The 24,206-nt window shown below is 44.0% G+C and overlaps 1 protein-coding gene across 6 annotated transcripts in view; it reads left to right on the forward strand.

The window, feature by feature from the left end:
- Nucleotides 1-24,206, forward strand: part of DCAF6 (DDB1 and CUL4 associated factor 6) — a 540,954-nt gene that overhangs the window by 299,054 nt on the left and 217,694 nt on the right. For 4 of the 6 annotated variants that reach the window (XM_030203854.1, XM_030203855.1, XM_030203856.1 and 1 more), the window contains 2 exons: nucleotides 1,181-1,240; nucleotides 21,849-21,966. In XM_030203854.1, the coding sequence (XP_030059714.1) occupies nucleotides 1,181-1,240; nucleotides 21,849-21,966 (178 nt within the window). The remainder of the gene's footprint in view (nucleotides 1-1,180; nucleotides 1,241-21,848; nucleotides 21,967-24,206) is intronic. The other 2 variants (XM_030203857.1, XM_030203859.1) reach the window with 1 other exon arrangement.

Consider the following 24,206-nt stretch of genomic DNA (forward strand, 5'->3'; position numbering starts at 1 on the left):
GTTGACAAATTCAATGTGTTTAACAGCAGTTTTATAACAGTTGATCCACCTTGGTGTACACTAGGCAGTTTACCTAAGTTTGATCAACAAGATCGTTAATCAGTCGATCTAGTGATTCTGATTTGCAATCTACTAAAATTCTGCACAGTCAAATCCAATTACAACAAAAGCTTCATTATCATCATTCAAACATCCAGAATCTTGCAAGCACAGCATTTTTTGTTTGTTTTGTTTTGACATCCCTGCACGGGCAGGATAGGGAGCATGTACTTATCATGATCTTTTTAAGATCCTGCAGCACCACACTAAACTTGGATGAAGGAAGATCATGGAGACTGTTGCCTACAACGTTAAAACAGAAAGGAAGGGAGAACATGGGGGAGGAAGAATACAAGGTGGTGGGGAGAAAAACAGCGTATGGGAGATAGAGAAAGAGAGCACTGGGGAAGGGAAAAACTCTCAGATAACTAACATATTTGATTATTCTACACAGTCTGTTCATCAGGCGTGCCGTATTTTTGATCTTTAGGTACCTCCTGTATCATACAAGAGGCTTAGCAAAGAGCTGATAGAATTAATAGTTAACTTGATCTTTTGCATTAAGATTGTCCAGTAGGACAGCATAATTGATAAGTAACAGTTCATTTTAGAGCTCTGGATTTAAAAGTGGGTTAAATAGAAAACTGTATCAAATATTTTTTATACCAGTCATTACAAAAAAAGACACTTTGGGTAATTGTCATTATCCAATATCTACTGTGCCAGGTTGTTGAGATTATGTGATCTTCACATTTTACAGTATATCAAAGGATAGTATATGTGAGATAGTACTTGATTAAATAGGTCTCACCTCCACTGGGGAGGGACAGCCAAGTATTGCCTGAATAAGAGCATATTAAAAATGGCTGTAAAGTAAACTACATCTTATTTTCCTGGCCTAACAGGTTCATGCAGCACTTGGCCTGAATGTATGAGAGGACATACAAAGGCCATCTCTCCATGATGATCCCTTAAATTGCCAGAATACTAAATGTTTGAGTGCACAACTGATTGGTGCATGCTGCTTTGGAAGGATTTTCAAAGTGTTTTGCTTTGCCCAGCTACACCCCCTTTATTTAAAAAAGATGATTATGGCATTGCTTCTGCTTATATTTAAGTTAAAATCTCATTTTCGTTTCAGATTCTCCTTCCTCTGTGGTTAACAGTCAGCTTGGATCCATGTCACTTGATGAACAACAGGGTGCGTGTAACAAATATGCCCATCCATAGTTCTATTTCGGTGCCTAAGTTAGAGTTTTCTTTGGTTTTGACATTTCGTGCCAATTAACATATTTTTTTTTCTTTATCATAAGTAGTTATTTTATATGTAGCACTCCTGAAACTCCATCAACTGGGCCAACTTCTTGAGGACAGTAGTATTTTTGTCAAACATAATTTAGACATGCAATGAATGCTGCATTCAGGATCCAGTGACTTGTAGAGGGTCACATGGTGCAGTGGTATCCCCATTGTAGGGTTTAGTTCTAGAGGATATGTAATTAATACATACATACCTTACATTTATATCTGTTCATCCAACTTGGATTCAGAGCAGCTCACAAAATAATAAATGCATAAAATATAATAAAGAAAAACATAACACATACAAAGAGTAAACATAAAACAAATAAAACACAATATCAATCTCTGTCCCATCCTCCAGCAATCAAAAGCCAGGCCTTAAAGTGCTAATGAAATAACCAGAAAAGACTCTTACCTTAGTCAGTTTCTGTGGGATTGAGTTCCACAGATCAGTACCAACATATGAAAAAGCTCTTCTCCACATATCCATCTGCTGAATATCTTCAACAGAGGGAGTAACCAACAGCAAGTCATGTGATAAATGAAGAGATTGTGCTGGCTGGTAATGTGCCAGGTGTTCTCACAGATAATTGGGAGAATTAGTAAGCAACACTCAGAAAACAACTTTAAAAAATACTGGTAACAAGGCTGCTCAGTTTTGGGGTAATAAGATGTTCCATATCATCATGCTGATCAATCCATAGACTGGTGGGTTGTGTCCATCTACCAGCAGGTGGAGATAGAGAGCAAACTTTTGCCTCCCTATATGTGGTCATGTGCTGCCGGAAACTCCTCAGTATGTTCTCTATCTCAGCAGGTGGTGGTCACACACAGCAGCAGCTCTGGCTAGGCCTCCAAGCCTAATTTTTAGGTTTTGTTGAGTGCCTGGGGTTGAGGGCTCTTCTTGAGCAAGTGCAAACCTGGTGGCGCCAGGTCCCTCCTTTTCTCCCCCCTCCCGCTGGCTCCGTTAAAAAAAAAAAAAAAAATTTTGAACGTCCTTAAAGGCGTTTATTTCGACATTTATTTAAACGTTTATTGCAGCTACTCACTGGGACACCAGGTCGTTACAGCTCGGAGCGGAAAGCAGGTAATTTTTACCTTTTTATAGCGGGCAGGGGGTTCCCCGATTGATCTCCACGTGGCCTATGGCGTCGGAGGGTGAGGGCGCAAAGTGTCGCTCCCCTGATCGCTTGGGCGCTTCTAGAGGGGATGCGGGGGTCTTAAAGTCTGATTCGCCCTTGTTGGGTGACAGTTTCGTGACCGATGAGTGTCCCGGTCCTTCCTCCGGTGTGGCGGTTTTTCCCGCCATAAACGCCCATCCCCCGCGGCTCGCCTCCGCCATATTGGCCGGCCACGCGGCTCGGACGGCTTCTTCCTGGGCCGCCCTTGAGGTGGGAGACATTGATGCCATGAACGCCCTTAATTTGGGCGACGGCACAAAAGCGGCTAAAGTTAAGCGCCGTTTTTCCCGCGCGGCTCCTTCGCGGAGTGTCGCGCCGGACGCCATCTTGGATGCGCAGCATGTCTCTCCCCCGCTCTTGCGAGCGCCGGTTGAGGGTGCGTCTAGGGCTGTAGCCCAGGCTGCGGAAGTGCACAGTCTGGGGGGTTTCTCCCCCGAGTTTGTTTTGCTGCTGCATCAGGCCTTCCTCATGCAAAACGCTGCCCCTGCTCCCTCGTCTGGTAAAGAGGTTGAGGCCCCCGGAGGTAAACGCCCTCGGGTTGATTCCCAGGCCTTGGAGGACTTTGTCTCCTCCAATGTAGATGAGGGCAGCGTATCTGAGTTCTCCCAACGGTCCTTTGCGGATTCCTTGGAGGAGACGGATCCCCGCTCGGATGGAGCGGATGACCCCTCTGCAGCGCGGCTTTTTAGCTCAGAGGATTTGCCCAACCTGTTAGTGCAGGCCATGGGCATTTTGAAGATTTCCTCTCCGGAGGACGTCTCTCCCTCAGCCCCTGTTGGCTCTGCCATTATGCTGGGGACGAAGTGCCCGCCTAGAACCTTCCACGTGCATGATGCCATGCACACCTTAATTTCGGCTCAATGGGATGTCCCGGAAGCGAGCCTTAAAGTGGCTAGGGCTATGTCCCGCCTCTATCCTTTGCCTGAAAGTGAACGTGAGGCCTATCTGTGGCCTACCGTGGATTCTTTGATCACTGCGGTGACTAAGAAAACGGCGTTGCCGGTGGAAGGTGGCACGGCCCTAAAGGACGCCCAAGACAGAAGATTGGAGGCGGCCTTAAGGTCGTCCTTTGAGGCGGCTGCTTTAAGTTTGCAGGCCTCAGTTTGCGGCTCCTATGTGGCCAGGGCGTGCCTGACTATGGTGCAGCGGGCTTCCCCCTCGGATCATTCCTTGAGGGCTGATTGGCCGGCCCTGGAATCGGGCTTGGCCTATTTGGCAGACTTGCTGTATGATGTCTTGAGGGCCTCAGCTAAAGGCATGGCTCAGACAATCTCTGCGCGGCGGTGGCTTTGGCTGAAGCATTGGTCTGCTGACCACGCCTCTAAATCCCGCCTAGCTAAATTGCCTTTTAAAGGCAAGCTGCTCTTTGGGGTCGAGCTGGACAAAATCGTGACCGATCTCGGCACGTCTAAGGGCAAGAAGTTACCAGAGGTCAGGGCTCGGGCTAGTACTCGTCCCGGTACCTCCAGAGGACGGTTTCAGGAAGCCCGTCGGTACCGCCCGGGCAGGTCGGGCTCTTCTGCCTCCTCTTCCTTCAAGAGGAACTTCTCCCCCAAGCAGCATTCCTTTCGCAGAGACCGCCGTCCCTCCGGTCCTCCCTCCGGTCCTCCCCCAGGGTCTCGTACCCAATGACGGGGCCTTGGTCCACCCCCCAGTGCAGATTGGAGGACGGCTGTCCTCGTTTCTGGGCGAGTGGACCACAATAACTTCAGACGCTTGGGTGCTGGAAGTCATCAAAGACGGCTACAAGCTAGAGTTCTGCCGACCCTTAAGAGACGGGTTTGTACTCTCTCCCTGCAAGTCTCCGGTCAAAGCTGTGGCAGTGCAGCAGACCTTGGACAATCTGATCCGCCTGGGTTGCGGTCGTTCCGGTGCCAGAAAATCAGCTTGGCAAGGGACGTTACTCCATTTACTTTGTGGTACCAAAGAAAGGAGGTTCTGTACGGCCTATCCTCGACCTCAAAGGGGTCAATCGGGCCTTGAAAGTTCGGCACTTTCGCATGGAGACTCTCCGCTCTGTTATAGCGGCAGTGAAGGCAGGGGAGTACCTGGCATCCTTGGACATCAAGGAAGCGTACTTGCATATTCCCATCTGGCCTCCCCATCAACGCTTTCTGCGTTTTGCAGTCCTGGGCCGACACTTCCAGTTCAGAGCCCTCCCGTTCGGGTTGGCTACTGCTCCGCGGACCTTCTCCAAAGTAATGGTGGTCATCGTGGCCTTCCTGAGGAAGGAAGGAGTACAAGTCCATCCTTATCTGGACGACTGGTTGATCCGAGCCCCCTCTTATGCAGAGTGTGGCAAAGCTGTGAACCGGGTGGTTGCTCTTTTGAGCTCCCTGGGGTGGATCATCAACTGGGAGAAAAGCCAGCTGCACCCAACTCAGTCCCTGGAGTATCTGGGAGTTCGATTCGACACCCAAGTGGGCAGAGTGTTCCTGCCAGACAATCGGATTGTCAAGCTTCAGGCTCAGGTGGACCAGTTCCTAGTAGCCTCTCCTCTTCAGGCTTGGGACTATGTGCAGCTGTTGGGCTCTATGACGGCCACGATGGAAGTAGTGCCCTGGGCCAGGGCTCGTATGAGACCACTTCAGCTCTCTCTGCTGCAGCGCTGGACTCCGATGTCGGAGGATTATGCTGTGCGCCTTCCCTTGGACCCAGCAGTGCGCAAGGCGCTGAGCTGGTGGACGCAGACAGACAAGTTGTCTGCAGGAATGCCTCTGGTGACCCCGGAGTGGATTGTCGTCACGACGGACGCCTCTTTGTCGGGCTGGGGAGCCCATTGCTTGGGAAGGACAGCGCAGGGGCTCTGGTCTCCTGCAGAGGCAAAGTGGTCTATCAACCTCCTGGAACTCAGAGCCATTCGGTTGGCGCTTTTGGAGTTCATCCCGGTACTGGCATTGAAGCCTGTACGGGTCCTGTCGGACAATGCCACGGCTGTGGCCTATGTCAACCGCCAGGGAGGTACCAAGAGCGCCCCTCTAGCCAAGGAGGCCATGAATCTATGCCAGTGGGCGGAAGCGAACCTGGAACAGCTGTCAGCGGCCCACATTGCCGGAGTCATGAATGTCAAGGCGGACTTTCTCAGTCGCCATACCTTGGAGCCTGGAGAGTGGCAGCTATCTGCTCAGGCGTTCTTGGACATCACGAAGCGCTGGGGCCTGCCGAGCCTAGATCTGATGGCATCATCGGCCAATTGCCAAGTGCCGCGCTTTTTCAGCAGAGGACGGGACCCTCGATCCCTGGGAGTAGATGCTCTTCTCCAACAGTGGCCGACACAAGAGCTTCTCTATGTGTTCCCGCCCTGGCCCATGTTGGGCAGGGTGCTAGACCGGGTGGCAAAGCATCCGGGCCGGATAATCCTGGTGGGTCCGGATTGGCCCAGACGTCCCTGGTATGCGGACTTGATCAGGCTCTCAGTCGACGATCCTCTGCGGCTGCCAGTGGAGCAGGGTCTGTTACATCAGGGTCCCGTGGTGATGGAGGATCCCTCCCCCTTTGGTCTTACGGCCTGGCTATTGAGCGGCAGCATCTGAGGAAGAAGGGCTTCTCAGACAAGGTCATCGCCACTATGCTGAGAGCGAGAAAGCGCTCTACTTCTACTGCTTACGCCAGGGTTTGGCGTACCTTTGCCGCGTGGTGTGAAGCAGGATCATTTTCTCCATTCACTGCTCCAATTTCTTCAGTGTTGGCATTCCTGCAAGAAGGTCTGGAGGGAGGCCTGTCGCTCAGTTCCCTTAAAGTCCAGGTAGCGGCCCTGGCTTGCTTCAGGGGCCGCCTGAAGGGTGCTTCCCTGGCTTCGCAGCCAGATGTGGTGCGTTTTCTCAAGGGAGTTAATCACCTGCGCCCCCCTCTGCACTCGGTGGTGCCTGCGTGAAATCTCAATCTGGTGCTAAGAGCATTACAGAAGCCGCCTTTTGAACCCTTGTCGAGGGCATCTCTGAAAGACCTGACGTTGAAAGCAGTCTTTTTGGTGGCTATCACTTCAGCCAGAAGAGTTTCCGAGCTCCAGGCGCTCTCATGTCGAGAGCCTTTTCTGCAGTTCACTGAGGCAGGAGTGACTATTCGCACAGTGCCTTCCTTCCTGCCCAAGATTGTTTCTCGCTTCCATGTGAATCAGCAGCTCTGTCTCCCTTCCTTTCGTAGGGAGGACTACCCAGAGGAATACTCTGCTCTTAAATATCTGGATGTGAGACGAGTCATCATCAGATACTTGGAAGTGACCAGTGATTTCCGGAAATTGGATCATCTGTTTGTCCTGTTTGCAGGTCCTCGTAAGGGTCTGCAGGCTGCTAAGCCTACAGTGGCAAGATGGGTCAAGGAAGCCATTGCAGCGGCTTATGTGGCCGCAGGGAAGGTGCCGCCTATCCAGCTGAAGGCTCACTCCACTAGAGCTCAGGCGGCCTCGATGGCAGAGGCCGGGTCCGTCTCCTTGGAAGAGATATGCAAGGCGGCAACTTGGGCATCGGCCCATACATTCTCCAAGCATTACCGCTTGACTGTGGCGGCACGGGCGGAGGCCCGGTTTGGAGCTTCAGTGTTGAGGTCAGGGATTTCAATGTCCCGCCCTGGGTGAGTACTGCTTCGGTACATCCCACCAGTCTATGGATTGATCAGCATGATGATATGGAAGGTAAAATTATGTATCATACCTGATAATTTTCTTTCCATTAATCATAGCTGATCAATCCATAGCCCCTCCCAGATATCTGTACTGTTTATATTCTGGTTGAATTTAGGTTCAAGTTTAGTCTTCAGTTACTTCAGGAGGACTTCGTGTTCAAGTTTTTTCACTTGGATTCTTCAAGAGTTGAGACGAGTTTGTGTTACAGTGAGCTGCTGCATTCCTCTCCCCTCCATTTTACGGGGCTGGATTGAGACTTAAATTCTGCCGGCACTCCCTCCCGCTTCGTGCGGCTGTAGGGCAGCTTTGTACCCCTCCCGCTTCGGCGGTGTTAGGGTCAGTCAGCTCCTCCCGCGGTTGCGGTTGATGAGCTGGACGGATTCCCCTCCCCCACTTGTGTGGGGATGAGCTGGGTTAATTCCCCTCCCCCATTTCGGCGGTGGTGAGCTGGGCAGAGTGTCCCTTTGTGGGTGTAATTCTCTAAGTGCTGAGTCCTGCGGATGGAGCTTTGATATCGACATACTGAGGAGTTTCCGGCAGCACATGACCACATATAGGGAGGCAAAAGTTTGCTCTCTATCTCCACCTGCTGGTAGATGGACACAACCCACCAGTCTATGGATTGATCAGCTATGATTAATGGAAAGAAAATTATCAGGTATGATACATAATTTTACCTTAACCTGATAAACCAGCCACAATCCTGTTAGCTGTATTTAGAATAAGTTGTAGACGAGAAAGCTGCCAGTTAATGGAGATAGGGATGGGGACAACATGCACTTCTTTTTAATGTTTGATATACTGTTGTATTATGAGTATGGTTCACAGCATAGTTCCCTCTAAAGACTGGGTTGCTGTGAACAAAACTTTTTTGTCATGTGCAAAAAGTTTTGGTTACTTCCCTGTGAGCATTACTCAATGTTAAGCAATATGGTAATTCATTACAGAACACATTTGAATATGTATTTATTAAAAAGGTGTGTTTAACTGTCCAGGCCCCACAATAGTGTAAAACAAAACTATTTCGATTTACAGATGTCATGTACCACTTAAATAAACATAAATACATTCAGCACAATTTTGGATCTTCACTACTGTGTCTTACGTTCGGTCCTCAGTGGGAGTTCAAACAGGGAGTAACCCACCAGTTCAGTGAGGGACTGGATTGTGGTTTAAAGAGAGAAAAATACTGTCAGTTGCTAAGAAAACCAGGAAGACACATCAGTGACTTTTCAAAATTGAAAATTATGCAGAAAAACTGGGCATTTATAAATCACAGAGTGACAACTGTCCAGTTTAACACAGTTTCCAAACTGTAGGTATAGTTAAATCCTCATTAAATTTTCAAGGTTTTCAACTTCTATCTTTTTTCTCATTTTAGTTTTAATGGCATTAATCAATCTAAATCCCCTTTCTCAGTTGACACTGGAAGCTTGAACATCTAGTAGAAGATACAGTTCAGTAAACTGTTTCTGTTGCTATATGAAACGTATGTCCTCAAATGTTTTTACTAGTCTACTTTTCATTTTCTCAGATATTAGGTAACTTGAATTCTCAATGTTGTTCACAGAGTTCCTTTCCAAAATAGGTTTCATCTTTGTCTAGCAGATACTTCATTTTGTTTAACAATCTGGTAAGCTGTTGATGTCCAAAGAGAAAATTATTGGACAGATTTAAGAATCAGTTTTTGTCATACACGGACCATTCAATTCATGATCTTGAAATCTTTCATCCATGTGATCACTCATCTGCTCAATAAACTGAAAAATGGAAGCTGTGTTCACAGGAGCACTGAAACATGATAGCAGTTCTAGTACAGCTTCACTGGAATAAATCTTTTCTCCAAGATACTGTGTCCTTGGCTTCCTGATTTTGGCTTTTGCAAATTGAAATGCTTCCATGTTTGTCAAGTAACTTCTTTGAAGGGCTTTGTAGAATTCTGCTAGATGATTTAGAACATCATGAAAGATAACCAATGCTTTTCCTGGAGGAAAAGTCGACAATCTGCAATTGAGACAGACATGGAGAAGCCACTGCTTGCCCTGGGATTGGTAGCATGGAATGTGCTACTATTTACTACTACTACTACTTATCATTTCTATAGCGCTACTAGACGTACGCAGCGCTGTACACTTGAACATGAAGAAACAGTCCCTGCTCGACAGAGCTTACAATCTAATTAGGACAGACAAAGAGGACAAACAAGAGATAAGGGAATATTAAAGTGAGGATGATAAAATAAGGGTTCTGAACAAGTGAATAAGGGTTAGGAGTTAAAAGCAGCATCAAAAAGGTGGGCTTTTAGCTTAGATTTGAAGACGGCCAGAGATGGAGCTTGACGTACCGGCTCAGGAAGTCTATTCCAGGCATATGGTGCAGATCTCTCCCAGCGTACCTTTAGTGTATACTCTAGTGGATCCTCTTCTACTATTTGGGTTTCTGCCAAGTACTTGTGACCTGGATTGGCCACTGTTGGAAACAGGATACTTGGCTAGATGGACCATTGGTCTGACCCAGTATGGCTATTCTTATGTTCTTATGATATTTTGGTTTATTTAGGGGCGTAGGTATCAATGAGGACTACTGTTAAGATGTGTTATTTTACCTCTAACCTGTAGTATTTTAAAGCAGGCCCCATTTTATGCAGTGAGATTTAGCTGCTTATAATTGGGTTCCAAGTAAAATAACACATCTCAAACAGTACCCATGATGATAATATCCACCCTTTATAAAGGACGTATTGTTAGGGTGGGTCATTGTCTTCATCAGCTTGTTTTCTGTAATATTCTATCAATGTCATAGTTGTTGATTAGAACACTTAGAGCAAAATGCCTAGATAGCTATCTTATCTCATTCAAAAGTTTGAATGAAATAGCTTCACATTCTGCTGCCTTAGCAATTTCATGAAACCTCACCTTTCACACACTAGATCTGCAAAAATTGCGTAGATGGTGCATGTAAGCATTTCTGTATCTCTCATAATGGAATCTCTTCCTAGGCATCAACAATGCCTCATCCCTAATGGTGTTATACTGTCAGATGATGAATGGATTGATACAAAATTGTTGCTATATTTTGATGTCTTCCAAACTTCAGTAATGCACCATCTGATACAAATATATTGAAATTATTATCACAGCAAAATTGCTTAATTGCTTAAACTAGTGCAGCATTGTCACAAGCTACTAACTTAGTGATCCTTTTATTAAGCTGAACTAGAAACTGGTCTTAACGTGCCCTTATGTGAGTCTTTCCTGTACACTGAGACCTTGTACAAATTCAACTAAATTTACACATTCCAGGTTGTATCAAAAATACACATATTGAAGTCTTCCTCCATTCTTATGTTTAAACAGCATTTATTGAAAGTAATAAACCATTAAACATAGCAACACAGTAATCATCATTTTTGTAGTATTACATAACAAAGTCAATATAAAATTCCTACTTCCCCCTCCACCCCTCCTCACTACCCCACCCCCACCCAAATATCACCACAACCACATAGCGGCTTCCGAAGGCCTGTACTCTTATAGCCTTTCGAGCCTACAGTACAACACCAGTAATCCTCCTGTCCCCCTCGGTTCCATCCTTTCCCCCCAACAAAAATGCAGGCCATGTGGATCATATAATAATGGGAGCCTACTGGGGTCTACAGATTAATAAGGATTAAACCCCAGCCCTGTGGGGGAGTGATTGCAAATAGGCTCCCAAATAAACAAAATTGTTTTCTTGCGCTGGGCGAGCCCTTGGGCCTTCCTCCTTTTTAATACATGGAATATATCTGATTTGAGCTTCCGGGATGGTATTTTTCAGTAACATCCACACCTGATTTAAATGTTTGACCTTTGCAACTGCTTTTAAGATTTTTTTGTTTGTTTGGTTTTCATGGATTTGTTTTTTAATTATTCTCCTCATTTTACCATAGTCTCTTTTTTGAAGATAATGCTGATGTATTGGCTTTTCAGTATGTACTTACTCCAGAGATTATATCAAATCGGATCATGTTATGCTCACTGTTATTTAGTGGCCCCAGCATCATTACCTTTTGCACCAGATCATGTGCTCATGTTATGCTGCTTATCCTAGATTTTCCCCAAGTCATTTTAATAATGGCTTATGGACTTTTCTTTTAGGAAGCTGTCCAACCTTTTCTAAACCCTGCTAAGCTAACTGCTTTTACTAACATTCTCTAGGCAACGAATTCAGAGATTAATTACACATTGAGTGAAGAAATATTTTCTCCGATTTCGTTTTAAATATTACTACTTTGTAGCTTCATTGCTTGCCCCCGAGTACTAGTAATTTTGTAAGAGTAAACAGGTGATTCACTTCTACTTGTTCTATTCCACTCATTATTTTATAGACCTCTATCATATCTCCCCTCAGCTGTCTCTTCTCCAAGCTGAAGAGCCCTAACCACTTTAGCCTTTCCTTATAGAGAAGTTGTCCCATTCACTTTATCGTTTTCATCGCCCTTCTCTGTACCTTTTCTAATTCCACTATATCTTTTTTGAGATGCGGTAACCAGAATTGCACGCGATATTCGAGGTGAGGTCGCACCATGGAGAAATTCAAAGGCATTGTAATGTCCTCATTTTGTTTTCCATTCCTTTCCTAATAATACTAACATTCTATTTGCTTTCTTAGCCGCCACTGCACTCTGAGCAGAGGTTTTCAACATATCATCAACGATGACATCTAGATCCCTTTCCTGGTCGGTGACTCTAACGTGGAACGTTGCATATGTAGCTATAGTTCGGGTTACTCTTTTCCCACATGCAACACTTCGCACTTGCTCACATTAAACGTCATCTTCCATTTGGATGCCCAGTCTCCCAATCTCGTAAGGTCCTCACAGTCCTCTTACAATTTAACAGCCTTTGAATAACTATGTATCGTCAGCAAATTAATTACCTCACTAGTATCCCATTTCTAGATCATTTATAAATATGTTAAAAAACAACGGTCCCAGCACAGACCCCTGGGAAACCCCACTATCTACCCTTCTCCATTGAGATTACTGACCATTAACTCTACTTTCTGTATGCCCCTGTCCTTTTTCAGAAATAAAAGTTAAAACAAAAAAGGGATGCCATTTTATTGGTTTAACTTAATACATTTCTTGACTACCTTTCAGAAGCTATCTCTCCCTTCCTTAGGTCAAGTCAGATTGAGCAAAGATGACCTTACCAGAGTATATTTGTCGTCATAAAAGGTATTCAAATGATAGTCTGGAGAACAAAGGTCCCCAGTGTGGGGGGAGGTTGATGGGTTGATAAGAAAGTAACTCGTACAATTTTATGGCTATTAGTAGTAGAAAATGCCAGATCAGATATATTTATATATTGGAATGACAGTAGATAAAGACCTGAACAGTCCATCCATTCTACCCATCAGTCACTCATATCAATTCATGATTAAATCAACGAGTGGTGATATTATATACTTTATCACGAGTCTTTCTTTGGCGTTTCTGGGACATAAGCCATAAAAGTCTGCTCGGCTCTGTCTTTATGTTCCACCCACTAGAGTTGCCATCAAAGCTCACTCCAGCCTATCCAAATCTGTCTTGCCATTTGTGGGACCCAGACTGTAAAAGTCCACCCAGCACTGTACTCAGTTCCAGCTACTGAAGTTCAGTGCTATCCAGTGGTGTGCTGGAGCCAGCTCGCACCGGCTCTGCAGAGCCGGTTGTTAATTTTTGAACAATTTAGCGAGCTGGTTGTTCTGCTCTCAGCTGAGACTTGAATGGGTTTTTTTTCACAAATTGCAGCAGGAGGCTGGAGGCACGCATGCCCAAACACACCAACTGTCACCTGATATTGGTGCATGCGTGGTGTGTGGCAACCCTGCCTCCTTGTGCTGCACTGCAGGCAAGAGGTTCGTGTGCATCATCCGAGTTCCTGATTCTCTCTCCCCTGCTGCTGCCCTTCCCACTGCCCCATGCATTGAACTTTGTTTCTTCCCTCGCTCCCTCTCCCTGCCTCCCTCTTCCCCCCCCCCCCCCCCCCCCCCCCCCCCCCGTCACAGTTCGGACCGGATCATTACTTACTTGCAGGCATAGACAGGATGCGGCAGGCAAAGGATACTGTCGGACCAAGGAGGGTTGACGTGATGAGCTGGCATGCAGCCTATCTACTCCACGGTTAAGCAAGAAAACCAGTTTGTTTAATCTTTGTTTTTCACTCCCCCGCACAGCTGTCCTCTAGTAAACACTCAAACCAAACAAAGCAATCAAACCTATGAGCTGCTGCATCCACATTCTCGGTTTGTTTTTTATTTTATTCTTGGTCCATCTGTAACAAGTCTAAAGCTGTTTCAATTGGAGTAAGCAGTGCCTTAAAAGGTGGAGGACAAAAGTTTTTGTTTCGTTTTTTTTTTTTAATTTTTGGACAGATTTTTATTTATTTGAAAGCTTCCCATATAATATAAATATCATGAAATAACAATTGAATATCACTAAAACATCTTTAAAAATTATTATAGCTGGTAGAAACAGCAATCTTAAACTCTGTATTTTGTGCTCATTTTTCTACACTAAAAAAAAAAAAAATAAATACACTGTCTGTATAAAATACAGATGGCCAAATTTCAGTGAGGATATCCTGTTTCCTGATGGGTTCATCTTAACTGTTGTTGTATTCTACCTTGGGAAGCCTTGTGTTATAAAGATGATGATTAAATATATTGAAATTAAATGGAAGTAGAATTAAACTCCCCTTTCATTGGGGCACATGGAATCAGATCTTAATCTGTTTTGTAGAAGTTTACCTTTTAGATACACAAATGGATTATTCTGTTTTGAACATGTTTCATGGCAAGTGGTTTTATTAGTCAAAATAAAAATATTTTGTTTCTTGCAGATTTCTTTTGTTTAAACATAAATGGGCCATAAGCCCCTAATGCAGCCCATTGGTTTTCTTATATTTTGTTCTTGTGATAAATTATACTGTGTCAAAACTGAAAACTCTTGTCTCTAGCTGGTCAATAATAAAAGGAGCTCATTGTGAACACTATCCACCCTAAAAGGTTGTTTTGTGGCTGTACATGAAGAATTATGATATTGACTAAATACGTGTATGTGTGTGTCCCTAGTCCTGCATCCTAAGTTTATATAATCCTTTCAAGAAATCCAGTTAATCATTTAACTTATTAGTGGAAATAGCCACAGCGGCATGGTATGGTCACATTTTTAATATGGTAATACTAGGGCCCAGCTAAGAAACAGGTTATTTTGAGTAGTCTTTACTTGCTTTCCTTGTGCCATCACTATCCAGCAGGTAGGCAGTGTCTTAAAAGATGGAGGATAAAGGATTTTTTTTTACATTAAAAGAAGGTAAATTTGGATGCAAGGATTGTTTGAAAGCACGCTCTCTCCCCGGGTATAGCCAGCTCTGCAAATGTTTTTTTTTGGCGGGGGCACAGAGGTGGACCAGGGAGAGAGCCTGTTGTTAAAAATTTACCAGCACACCACTGGTGCTATCCTATGAGTTCAAGAGTTTCTGTAACATAGGATAAGGTCCCTTTTACTAAGCTGCATTAAGCAATTAATATAGGGTTTACCACACGGTACACAGTAGCTTATAAATCTACTGCTGTCTCCTATGTTAAAAAGACAGCTGCAGGATCCAGGATGGCAATATAGGTGGAGGTTGCACCTGCAGTAGCTCTGTGTCTCCATTGGAGCTGTTCCTCTTCAGGTCCATGCTGATGGCCATTATGGGCAATTGACGGCCAAAGACCTGAGGGCCTGCCTCCTCCCCAATGATGATGCAGGCAACCCTGGAGCAATTTTGGATGTCTGTGGGTCCACCGCTGGTGATTTCTTCACCTTTACCTTTGGTGGAAGCTTTGGGCTGCAGTGGTAGTGGGGTTTCCCTGAGTCCTTTGCAAAGCACGGTACCACCACAACCTGGAAGCAGATTCACACTGGAGCAGGGCTCGAACGTGCTGCCCCAGTCAAAGTGGAGCTCAACAAGCAGAGGAGAATGCAGGCTATGAGTAAAGTTCCTTACGCTAGTGAAGGTCTATTGCTGCAGTCAGCCTCGAGTATTTTGGGGAAGAGGCTGCTGGCAAATCTGTTCAGGGTTCGGAGGCAGGCTGCATCCAATTTTCAGGAGCAGGTATGTGAAAGACCAGCCATGATAATGCTTCAGTCACTGTGGGATGTGATTAGCTCCATGCAATCCTCCTTGATGGTATTAACAAGGCAAAATTCTACCGGTAAAGTTTTGGATGCTGTCCTAACTCAAGGTCACTGCACAATAGACCTTAGAAATTGATTCTTTAAAAGCTAGAATACAGACTATGGAAGGATTAGAAGGGGCTGGACTAAAGGACAGGAACTACACCCATCGTAGGTTGGAGTATCTGGAACATCAAATTAGAATACTAAACTTTCCTAAGTCTCCTCTTTTTTTTTCTCATATTGATATGGTAAAAATATATTTAGTTGAGGTTCTGAATATGCCAATGAACCTATTGCCTCCCATAACTAGGGCCCAATATTTTTTGGTCCTTATCCGATCTGGTAACCAGAGTCCTCAAGGCCCGAGAGGAGGTTATGAATTTGTTTTCATTCTTGGCATCCTCATTGCAAGTTGTTACTGAAAGGTCTATGATGGTGGTCATCTTTGCTTTGGATCCAGACCGCAATACAGTTTTGAAGCTTTCTTTCAGACATTTAGGGGTTATTGTACTAAAGCTTAACTCAAGTTATCTGCAGCAGGGCCCATTTTATTCCTATGGGCCCTACTGCAGATAACTTGAGCTAAGCTTTAGTAAAAGACCCCCTTAGATGCTCAGTTTTTTTGGATTTAAAGTGAGGGTTTTTCCTGATCTTGCTAGAGTAATACAGATATGGCGCAAGGCCTTCCTGGCCCTGAGGACCAGGGTGCAGGCCTTGCAAAGTAATTTTGTGCTAAGATTTCTTTGTTCTTGCTTAATAACTTTTGAGGGTAAACAATTTTAATGTTTTGATCCAAACAGAAAGCCTTTTGTCATGTAGAAAGAATGTAAACGTAGCAATGTGATTGTTCTACTGTAGGGGTGAGGTAAGACATAGGGGTAAGTTTATATTTTCCTTATTTGTTTATTTGTGTTATGATTACTATGTTGCTGACTGAATTCCATTTTTTGGTTCTTCATTGTAATTATTGAAATTGATTTTTAAAAAAACGCAGCTGCTGCGGTAAGGATGTCCCTCTAGTTGCCTAATTCAGAAGTGGGCTGGATCGGGGTGTGATATGGACAGGTGGAGGTATGGTCGGATGTGACATCTGTACTGTGTGTTAGCTGTCATGATTGCCAATAGCACAGCTGAAGTTACCTCTAACTCAACAGGAGGCGGTAACACGGCTGTGAAGAAGTAACACACTAGTGTGGTGCACTTCTTGGCCTCTCCATCTCCTCCCTTCCTCGAGTCAGATCCCCTTCACAAGTCCCTACTCTCCCTGCAAAAGTTCCCCAACCCCCCACCCACAATCTAAACCCCACATCTGCCTCGGAAACCCTACTTCCTGACCCCCCCCCCCCCTCCCCAGGACCTGTCTAGGTGTCTGGCTATACCATACTGTAGCCAGTGGCAGCAGCAGTCCTTTTCTGCTGCTGCCTGGGTTGGCACCTTCTCCAAAATCACACCTGACCCATGGTCGTTTCACGGTACTGCTGCTAGGGATCATCCTTCCTTATATGAATGGATGATCCCTAGTAGCAGTACTGAAAGGCTACCACTAGGGACTGGCAGTATTTTGGAGGAGGCACTGACCTAGGTGGCAGCAGAGAAGGTCTGCTGCCACTAGCAGCTACAGTATGGGTAGGTCCTGGGGAAGGGTTCCAGTGGGTGGGAGGAGGTAGATCATGAGGGACAGGATTTTAAGACAGGGGTTGATGCTTTTATGGGGGTGGGGTTTGAACTGGGCAATTGGGAGACTTGTGAAAGGAGTGTCCGATTTGGGAGGGTAGAAATGTGTTGGGGTGGAGTGCGTTGCTGCAGATTCTTGCTGCATTATTTATTTATTGCATTACATGTTGTGCTTTTTAGCATGGGTGCTCCTGGACTATCTGGCAATGCAGTGCCTCTGCAGTAACCACCAACCCTGTGCAGTAAATGCAGGGCATGCCCCCTGCATTTGCTGCTTAGCCTTTGCACTTACAACTAATATTTATGTTAAGCCTGCAGTAAGTGCAAAAACTACCTGCAGTTTGGTGAAAGGGCCCAAAGTAAGTGACAGTAGATAAAGACTTGCACGACAGTCACATTCATTATCATAATTTTGACATTGCACTTACAACTAATATTTATGTTAAGCCTGCAGTAAGTGCAAAAACTACCTGCAGTTTGGTGAAAGGGCCCAAAGTAAGTGACAGTAGATAAAGACTTGCACGACAGTCACATTCATTATCATAATTTTGACAAACTCCTGTACTTGTTGCTTTGATCATTCCTTGATATCTGTTCCTGTGAAAATGACTGTAGAATGGCTTCCTTTTAAGTTACTCCAAACTGATGTTGCCACTTGAAATCTGTAAACTAACAAAAATGTTGATCTGAAACATTGAACTGTGACGTGTCATAATTAAAATATAATTTTTTTGAAATAGATATCAGATTGTTTATTTTTAGTTCCTGGTTGTGTTTTTTGCTTTTGGGTTCCTCAGTCTTTTTTTTTTTATTATTATACATTTCTTATACAATATAGAGGCATATTTTCAAACCACTTAGACTTACCTATTCATTTCTTTAATCCCTGATACTCTATGGATAGGGGTGGTCCTATTCTTATAAATGCTGTCAGGGTCATCAGTGTCTCAGAATGTAACACAAAGAATGATATCAGGTTGGTTGGTCTGTGTGATACTTGTATTATAGCCAGTGTGAACCAGTTCTATCTAGTATGTGTAGTATTGTTTGAATTATTGTTGCTTATAGGTTATATCCCAGAGAATTATGTATAAAAAAATTGAAAATTGTGCAAAAGTAGTTACACATTTGTAATACAATATAGTAACACGGGTGCTTATTTTAGCAGTGCGCTTCATGTTTTAGATGTCAATAAAATCCTGATTTTTACAAAGCTGGCATATGAACATCTAAAACCAAAGTGTGTCTGTATAGCAAGGGGTTGTGGTTTGGATGGGACAATGGCAGGATAAGGATGGGACAAAAACATAGACATGCATTTTCTATTTTAGAATGGGAGAGCACATGTCTGTGATCCATGAGATCAATGATGGGAGTTAGATCTGCTCCCAGTGAATGCCCAGCATGCTAAAAAGTACAGTGGGAAGCACTAGCTATCAAGATTGCTGATAGCAGAGCAATGCCTTCATTATGCCCTTATTTGGAATGTAGACCCCTAGTAGTAGTACTTTAAGATTACTGCTAGATGTCAACATTGCCATTTTGATCCCCAGAGGCACTTGAGCAGGAGAGGATGGGATTGCTCATGCCTTGGTCTACTGTGTCACCATTGAGGACTCCAGATGAGTCCCAGAGGTGACTGAAGGGTCCTGGGGGTGGGGGAGGGTCAAGATGTGCTACATGGGAGGGGATTTTGTGGCAGAGGGAAGTGCTTCATAGGGAACGAGGGAGAGGAGGAGACGGGAAGTGATGCCACAGGTGTGCAGTGTTCAGCACTGTCATGTTTCTGATATAGAATTCCAATATAGATATGGTAGATCCAAACCTGATATGTCTATGTGGTTGGTGATCGTCATCTGCATTATCACCATCTGCTTTTCCTAAATGGGTGCTCCCGTTGGATGTTACCATTGCAGGGACATCCATGCAGGCATGTATTTTAGAAAGGGATCTATGTCAGCAGACCTTCTTCTGAAATACTTGCCTAATTGTAGAAGTCCCAACTTGGACATCTCACATCAGGTTTGTGCATCCTTTCTAAAATGCCACACATAGTAAATGACAAGGAAAATCTTCATTCAAAAATATATAAAAAGGAGGAAATGGTATCATAATAATGGCCAATAGGGTCAGTGCGGTCTTAGGACCTCTTACAACGCACAGCTATTTCAAGTCTGAGACCCTAATGAAAAGTTCAAATCATTTGCCATACCTCCACCTCCTAACCAAACAATACTTATAAATGATTGATTGCCCTAAGTATTTTTTGGTTAGGAAGTGGAGGTATGGCAAATGATTTGAACTTTTCAATACGGTCTCGGACTTGATCTCTAAGAGATCCGAAGACCACATTGACTGTGTTGACCATTATTATGATGTCATTTCCTCCTTTTTTGATATATTTTTGAATGAAGTTTTTCCTTGTTTAGGATATTTGAAGATACTGCTATACAAACTGTCAGTTTTTGCCTTTTCTCTTCATTGTGATTATTTTGATAGGAAACCTTATTTTGCTTTGTTGTTGTATTTGACATATAGTAAATGACAGCAGGTAAAGACCTATATAGTCCATCTAGTCTGCCCAATAAGGTGGTTAGCGTTAGTTATACTTGCTACTCTGTGTAAGGTACACCTCTCTATGCTTTGTTGAAAGTGTGAAGGTCATTTGTTTTGATTCCATTCTCTTTCTATATAAGGATCGTCTGTGGTGATGCCACACATTTTTTAATTCTGTCACTCTTTATGTCCCCACCATCCACCACTTGGAGGGTGTTCTAAGCATCTACTACCCTCACTGTGAAAAAGTATTTCCTGATTTTAATGCCTAATGGGCTCATTTTCGAAAGAGAAGGGCTCCCATCTTTCGACACAAATCGGGAGATGGGCGTCCTTCTCCCAGGGTCGCCCAAATCGGCATAATTGAAAGCTGATTTTGGGCGCCCTCAACTGCTTTCCGTCGTGGGGACAACCAAAGTTCCCGGGGGCGTGTTGGAAGCGTAGCGAAGGCGGGACTGGGGCATGCTTAACACATGGGCGTCCTCGGGATAATGGAAAAAAGAAGGGCGTCCCTGACGAACACTTGGCCGACTTTACTTGGTCCTTTTTTGTTTACGACCAAGCCACAAAAATGTGCCCTAAATGACCAGGTGACCTCCCCCTACTCCCCCAGTGGTCACTAACCCCCTCCCACCCTAAAAAACAAAATTTAAAATATTTTTTCCAGTCTCTATGCCAGCCTCAAATATCATACCCAGCTCCATGACAGCAGTATGCCGGTCCCTGGAGCAGTTTTAGTGGGTACTGCAGTGCACTTCAGTCAGGCGGACCCAGGCCCATACCCCCCCCTACCTGTTAAACTTGTGGTGGTAAATGTGAGCCCTCCAGAACCCACTGTACCCATGTGTAGGTGCCCCCCTTCATCCCTAAGGGCTATGGTAGTGGTGTACAGTTGTGGAGAGTGGGTTTTGGGGGGCTCAGCACACAAGGTAAGGGAGCTATGCACCCGGGAGCTTTTTCTGAAGTCCACTGCAGTGCCCCCTAGGGTGCCCGGTTGGTGTCCTGGCATGTCAGAGGGACCAGTGCACTACGAATGCTGTCTCCTCCCATGACCAAAGGGCTTAGATTTGGTCGTTTCTGAGATGGGCGTCCTCGGTTTCCATTATTGCCGAAAATCGGGGATGACCATCTCTAGGGACGACCATCTCTGTCGACCTAAATGTGGAGATTTGGGCGTCCCTGACTGTATTATCGAAACGAAAGATGGACGCCCATCTTGTTTCGATAATATGGGTTTCCCCGCCCCTTCGCGAGGACATCCTGCGAGGACGCCCTCAGGAAAACATGGGCGCCCCGTTCGATTATGCCCCCTCCACGTGTACCTCCCTGCAACTTCAATTCATGCCCTCTAGTTTTACTGCTTCTCAATATTTGTTTGTATATTAATACTTTTCAAGTACTTAAATGTCTATATCGTAGTTTCTCTGTTCCTCCTCCTTCAATTCTCTTCTCATATGCCTTTTGGCGCAAACCCCATACCAATTTTCTTGCCATCCCAATAGCAATTACACCTTTCTTCCTAGTCAACAGTTGCACTTAAAAAAAAAAAAAAAAATCCCTATCCATCACTGTTCCTCTCCTGTCTTGTGTTTCTTTGTTTTCAATTGGGGCTGTTCCCAAAGCTTGGCCACTGGAAGGAAAATTGCTACAGTTCACTGTTAAGAATCAGTATGCTCTATATGACAAAACCTTTAATAAAAATATAATTCAAAAAAAAAAAAAAATCAGTATGCTCTGTTTTATAGCCAGATTGCAGCCCTGTCTTCTCCTGGCTTCCCTATGGGAGGAGGAGCCTGAGAGTTAAGCAGTACTGGCTCTGTCTGCAGCATTTCTGCTGTCAGCAATCAGGTCTTGGTTATGGCCCAACTGGAAGAAGTCTGTAGAAAGACAGAAGTCACCAGAAGCAATTGATGGGATGCAAGTGATGTGGTGTTTGGCTGAAATCAAGTTGTTAATGCTAGTACTTGGAGAATTATGCGCTTCTGTTATCCCCATAAATTTGCACAAAATTCTGCTGGTGCAGAATCACATAATTCCCTGGGGTGTACTAGGTACGTAAGTGTATTATCTGAGAGTAGCTCTGTAATACTTAAAACCTTCTTTTTTTTTTTTCATTCCATGGTACCTAGTGGATTCAGTCTCCTTCCTGTAAGACAACTCTGTAAAATTTTTGTGCTAGATGATTAATGAAATACTGATTTTGTATGTCTGTAGAATGAAACCTCTTACATGCAGTCTTCATGAGATATTAATGAAACTTATAGTTTCTTCCCACTCATTTTAGGTAACAGCAGTGAGAGCCTAAGCCCACGTAGTGGGACAAGTGAGCCGGTATTAAGTTTGCACTACAGTACAGAAGGAACCACTGCAAGTACAATAAAGTTGGACTTCACCGATGAGTGGTAAATATTCACTTCTCTTTAGTTTTTATCCTGTTTTAAAATTTATTTCATATAAAACAGTCAGTGGTATGCAGTAAACATGGTAGGGGAGTGGAAAAATATCCTAGTGGTTAGAAAAGCAGAGTCATAACCGTAGAAACTAAGATTCAAACCCCTTTTTTCCCATTGATACTTCTTGTGATTTTAGACAAGTCATTTAGGTGTCCTTTTACGAAGCTGCGATAAAAGGGGGCCTGCATGAGCATTGGCACGTGTTTCTGATACGCGCTGAGGCCCCCTTTTACCGCATCGGGTAAAAGACCCTTTTTTTTTTTTTTTAAAGAAATGGGTGTGCGGCAAGCAAAGCACTTGCCATGTGCCCATTTCGGGCGGGAGCACCTACCACCACCTATTGAAGTGGTGGTTAGGGCTCCTGCACTACCCCGGCAGTAACCAGACAGTATGCGGTACTGCCCTATTACTGCTGGGTACACACCTGCTGTGGTAGCTCGACAGTACTTCAATTTTAGTAAGCGGTAAGCTTGCGGTGGGCTTACCGCCACTTTGTAAAAGGGCCCCTTAGCGCTTCATTGTAAAAAGTACGCCTTTTACAAAGCCGCACTAGCAGCTGCCGGTGCAGTAATGCTGACACAACCCATTCAAAGTGGATGGGCTCTGTCGGCATTGCTGCGCGGCTTTGTAAAAGGAGGGGGCTTACATTTTCAGCTCTTTGAGGACAGGGAAATATATACGCTATCAGAATATACCTTGCCATGAGCTATCAATAAAATGATGAGAGCTAAGTCTAAATAAATACATTTTTGTATCATCACCTTCTTTTTCGTCCCCTTCCACCCCTCTAAAATCATCACTTTCCTTTCCCCTTACCTCTATCATTGTCATATTCCCTTTCCTCTCCCTTGCTTTGCCCCTTTGTATGCACTTATACATCTTGGGCATCACTTTAGTCGGCCCTTGTCTTCTTCAGTAACACTTTTGTTGATACTTGTTTTGTTTTGTTTATACACCACCTCTATTCATCCTGAAGGATTGTCCAAAGTGGCTTACAACAGATTTAGAATAGAATTCATAAAATAATGGTATTTTAATTGAATTATTTGTAAATGTACAAACATAGAAAAAATAGAACACATACCAGCCATGCTTCCCTTATTGACCTATCAGGGTTCTTTTGACAAGATATGAGAGAAACAGTCCTTTGTTGCCACCCTTGTCTTTCCCTGTCACAAGTTTGATAAAGTGGACTATAAATATAACAAAGCATAATACATACTGTCAACAAGACATGCAATAGCTAAAGTGGTTCTCTAGGTATTATTTTATAATCTGAATCTGAGCATGGGAGCTGGAAGTATTCTCATTTCAGTTATATGAGGAAGAAAAGGTGCTCAGTCACTTAAGAAACAGATGTTTAGACAAGTGCTTAATGCTTATTTCAGCTCTCGATGGAGGATTGTAATATGAGGAAGTATCCTATGAGATCCTTTGTATATCAGGTTCTCACTGTGTTTGGTGAGGGGTAAATATAGTGAGGTATATCATAAGATTTTAATATGGAACAGGTCAAAAACTAAAGAATTTAATCAGTCTCTTCCTTCAGCTTTTAAGGAGGTTGCTGTATGCCCCTCTTTAAAAAGTTCATTTTAATGCACATTCCTTGAGCCAAGAAGACAGTGATCTCACTTTGAATAGTTTACTAGACTTACTGATCATTGAGACCTGGTTAGCTGAAGTAGAAAGCCCTACATTAGTTGCAGTATGCTGTCAGAGCTAGTCTATTGAGTATGAATCATCAGATTCTACATGGTTTACAAAAACATTTAATTTTCTTTTTAAAAAAAGTAGAGAGGTGTGGTAGCCGTGTTATTCCACTCTTAAAGGTTATCAATAGAAATCAAACAAAATAAAACATGGAAAAGAAAATAAGATGATACCTTTTTTATTGGACATAACTTAATACATTTCTTGATTTCAGGGCAACCTTCGAAAGCTAATGAAGAAATGTATTAAGTTATGTCCAATAAAAAAGGTATCATCTTATTTTAAAAGAAGGAAATAGTAGAGTACAGTACAAATGTTTTTTGGTGGGGTGGGGGAGGAACAACAAATAAGGAGACCTAAGTTATAATAAAGCGCTTGCATATAGAAGAAATACACAATAGGAAAGAAGGGACCAGACAATACATGGTCCCAGAATCAGTTCTTAAGGTGCCAGAAGGCAGAACCAAGAGGCCAAGTTT

Source organism: Microcaecilia unicolor, chromosome 5, assembly GCF_901765095.1.
Source record: "Microcaecilia unicolor chromosome 5, aMicUni1.1, whole genome shotgun sequence".
Classification (NCBI taxonomy): Eukaryota; Metazoa; Chordata; class Amphibia; order Gymnophiona; family Siphonopidae; genus Microcaecilia; species Microcaecilia unicolor.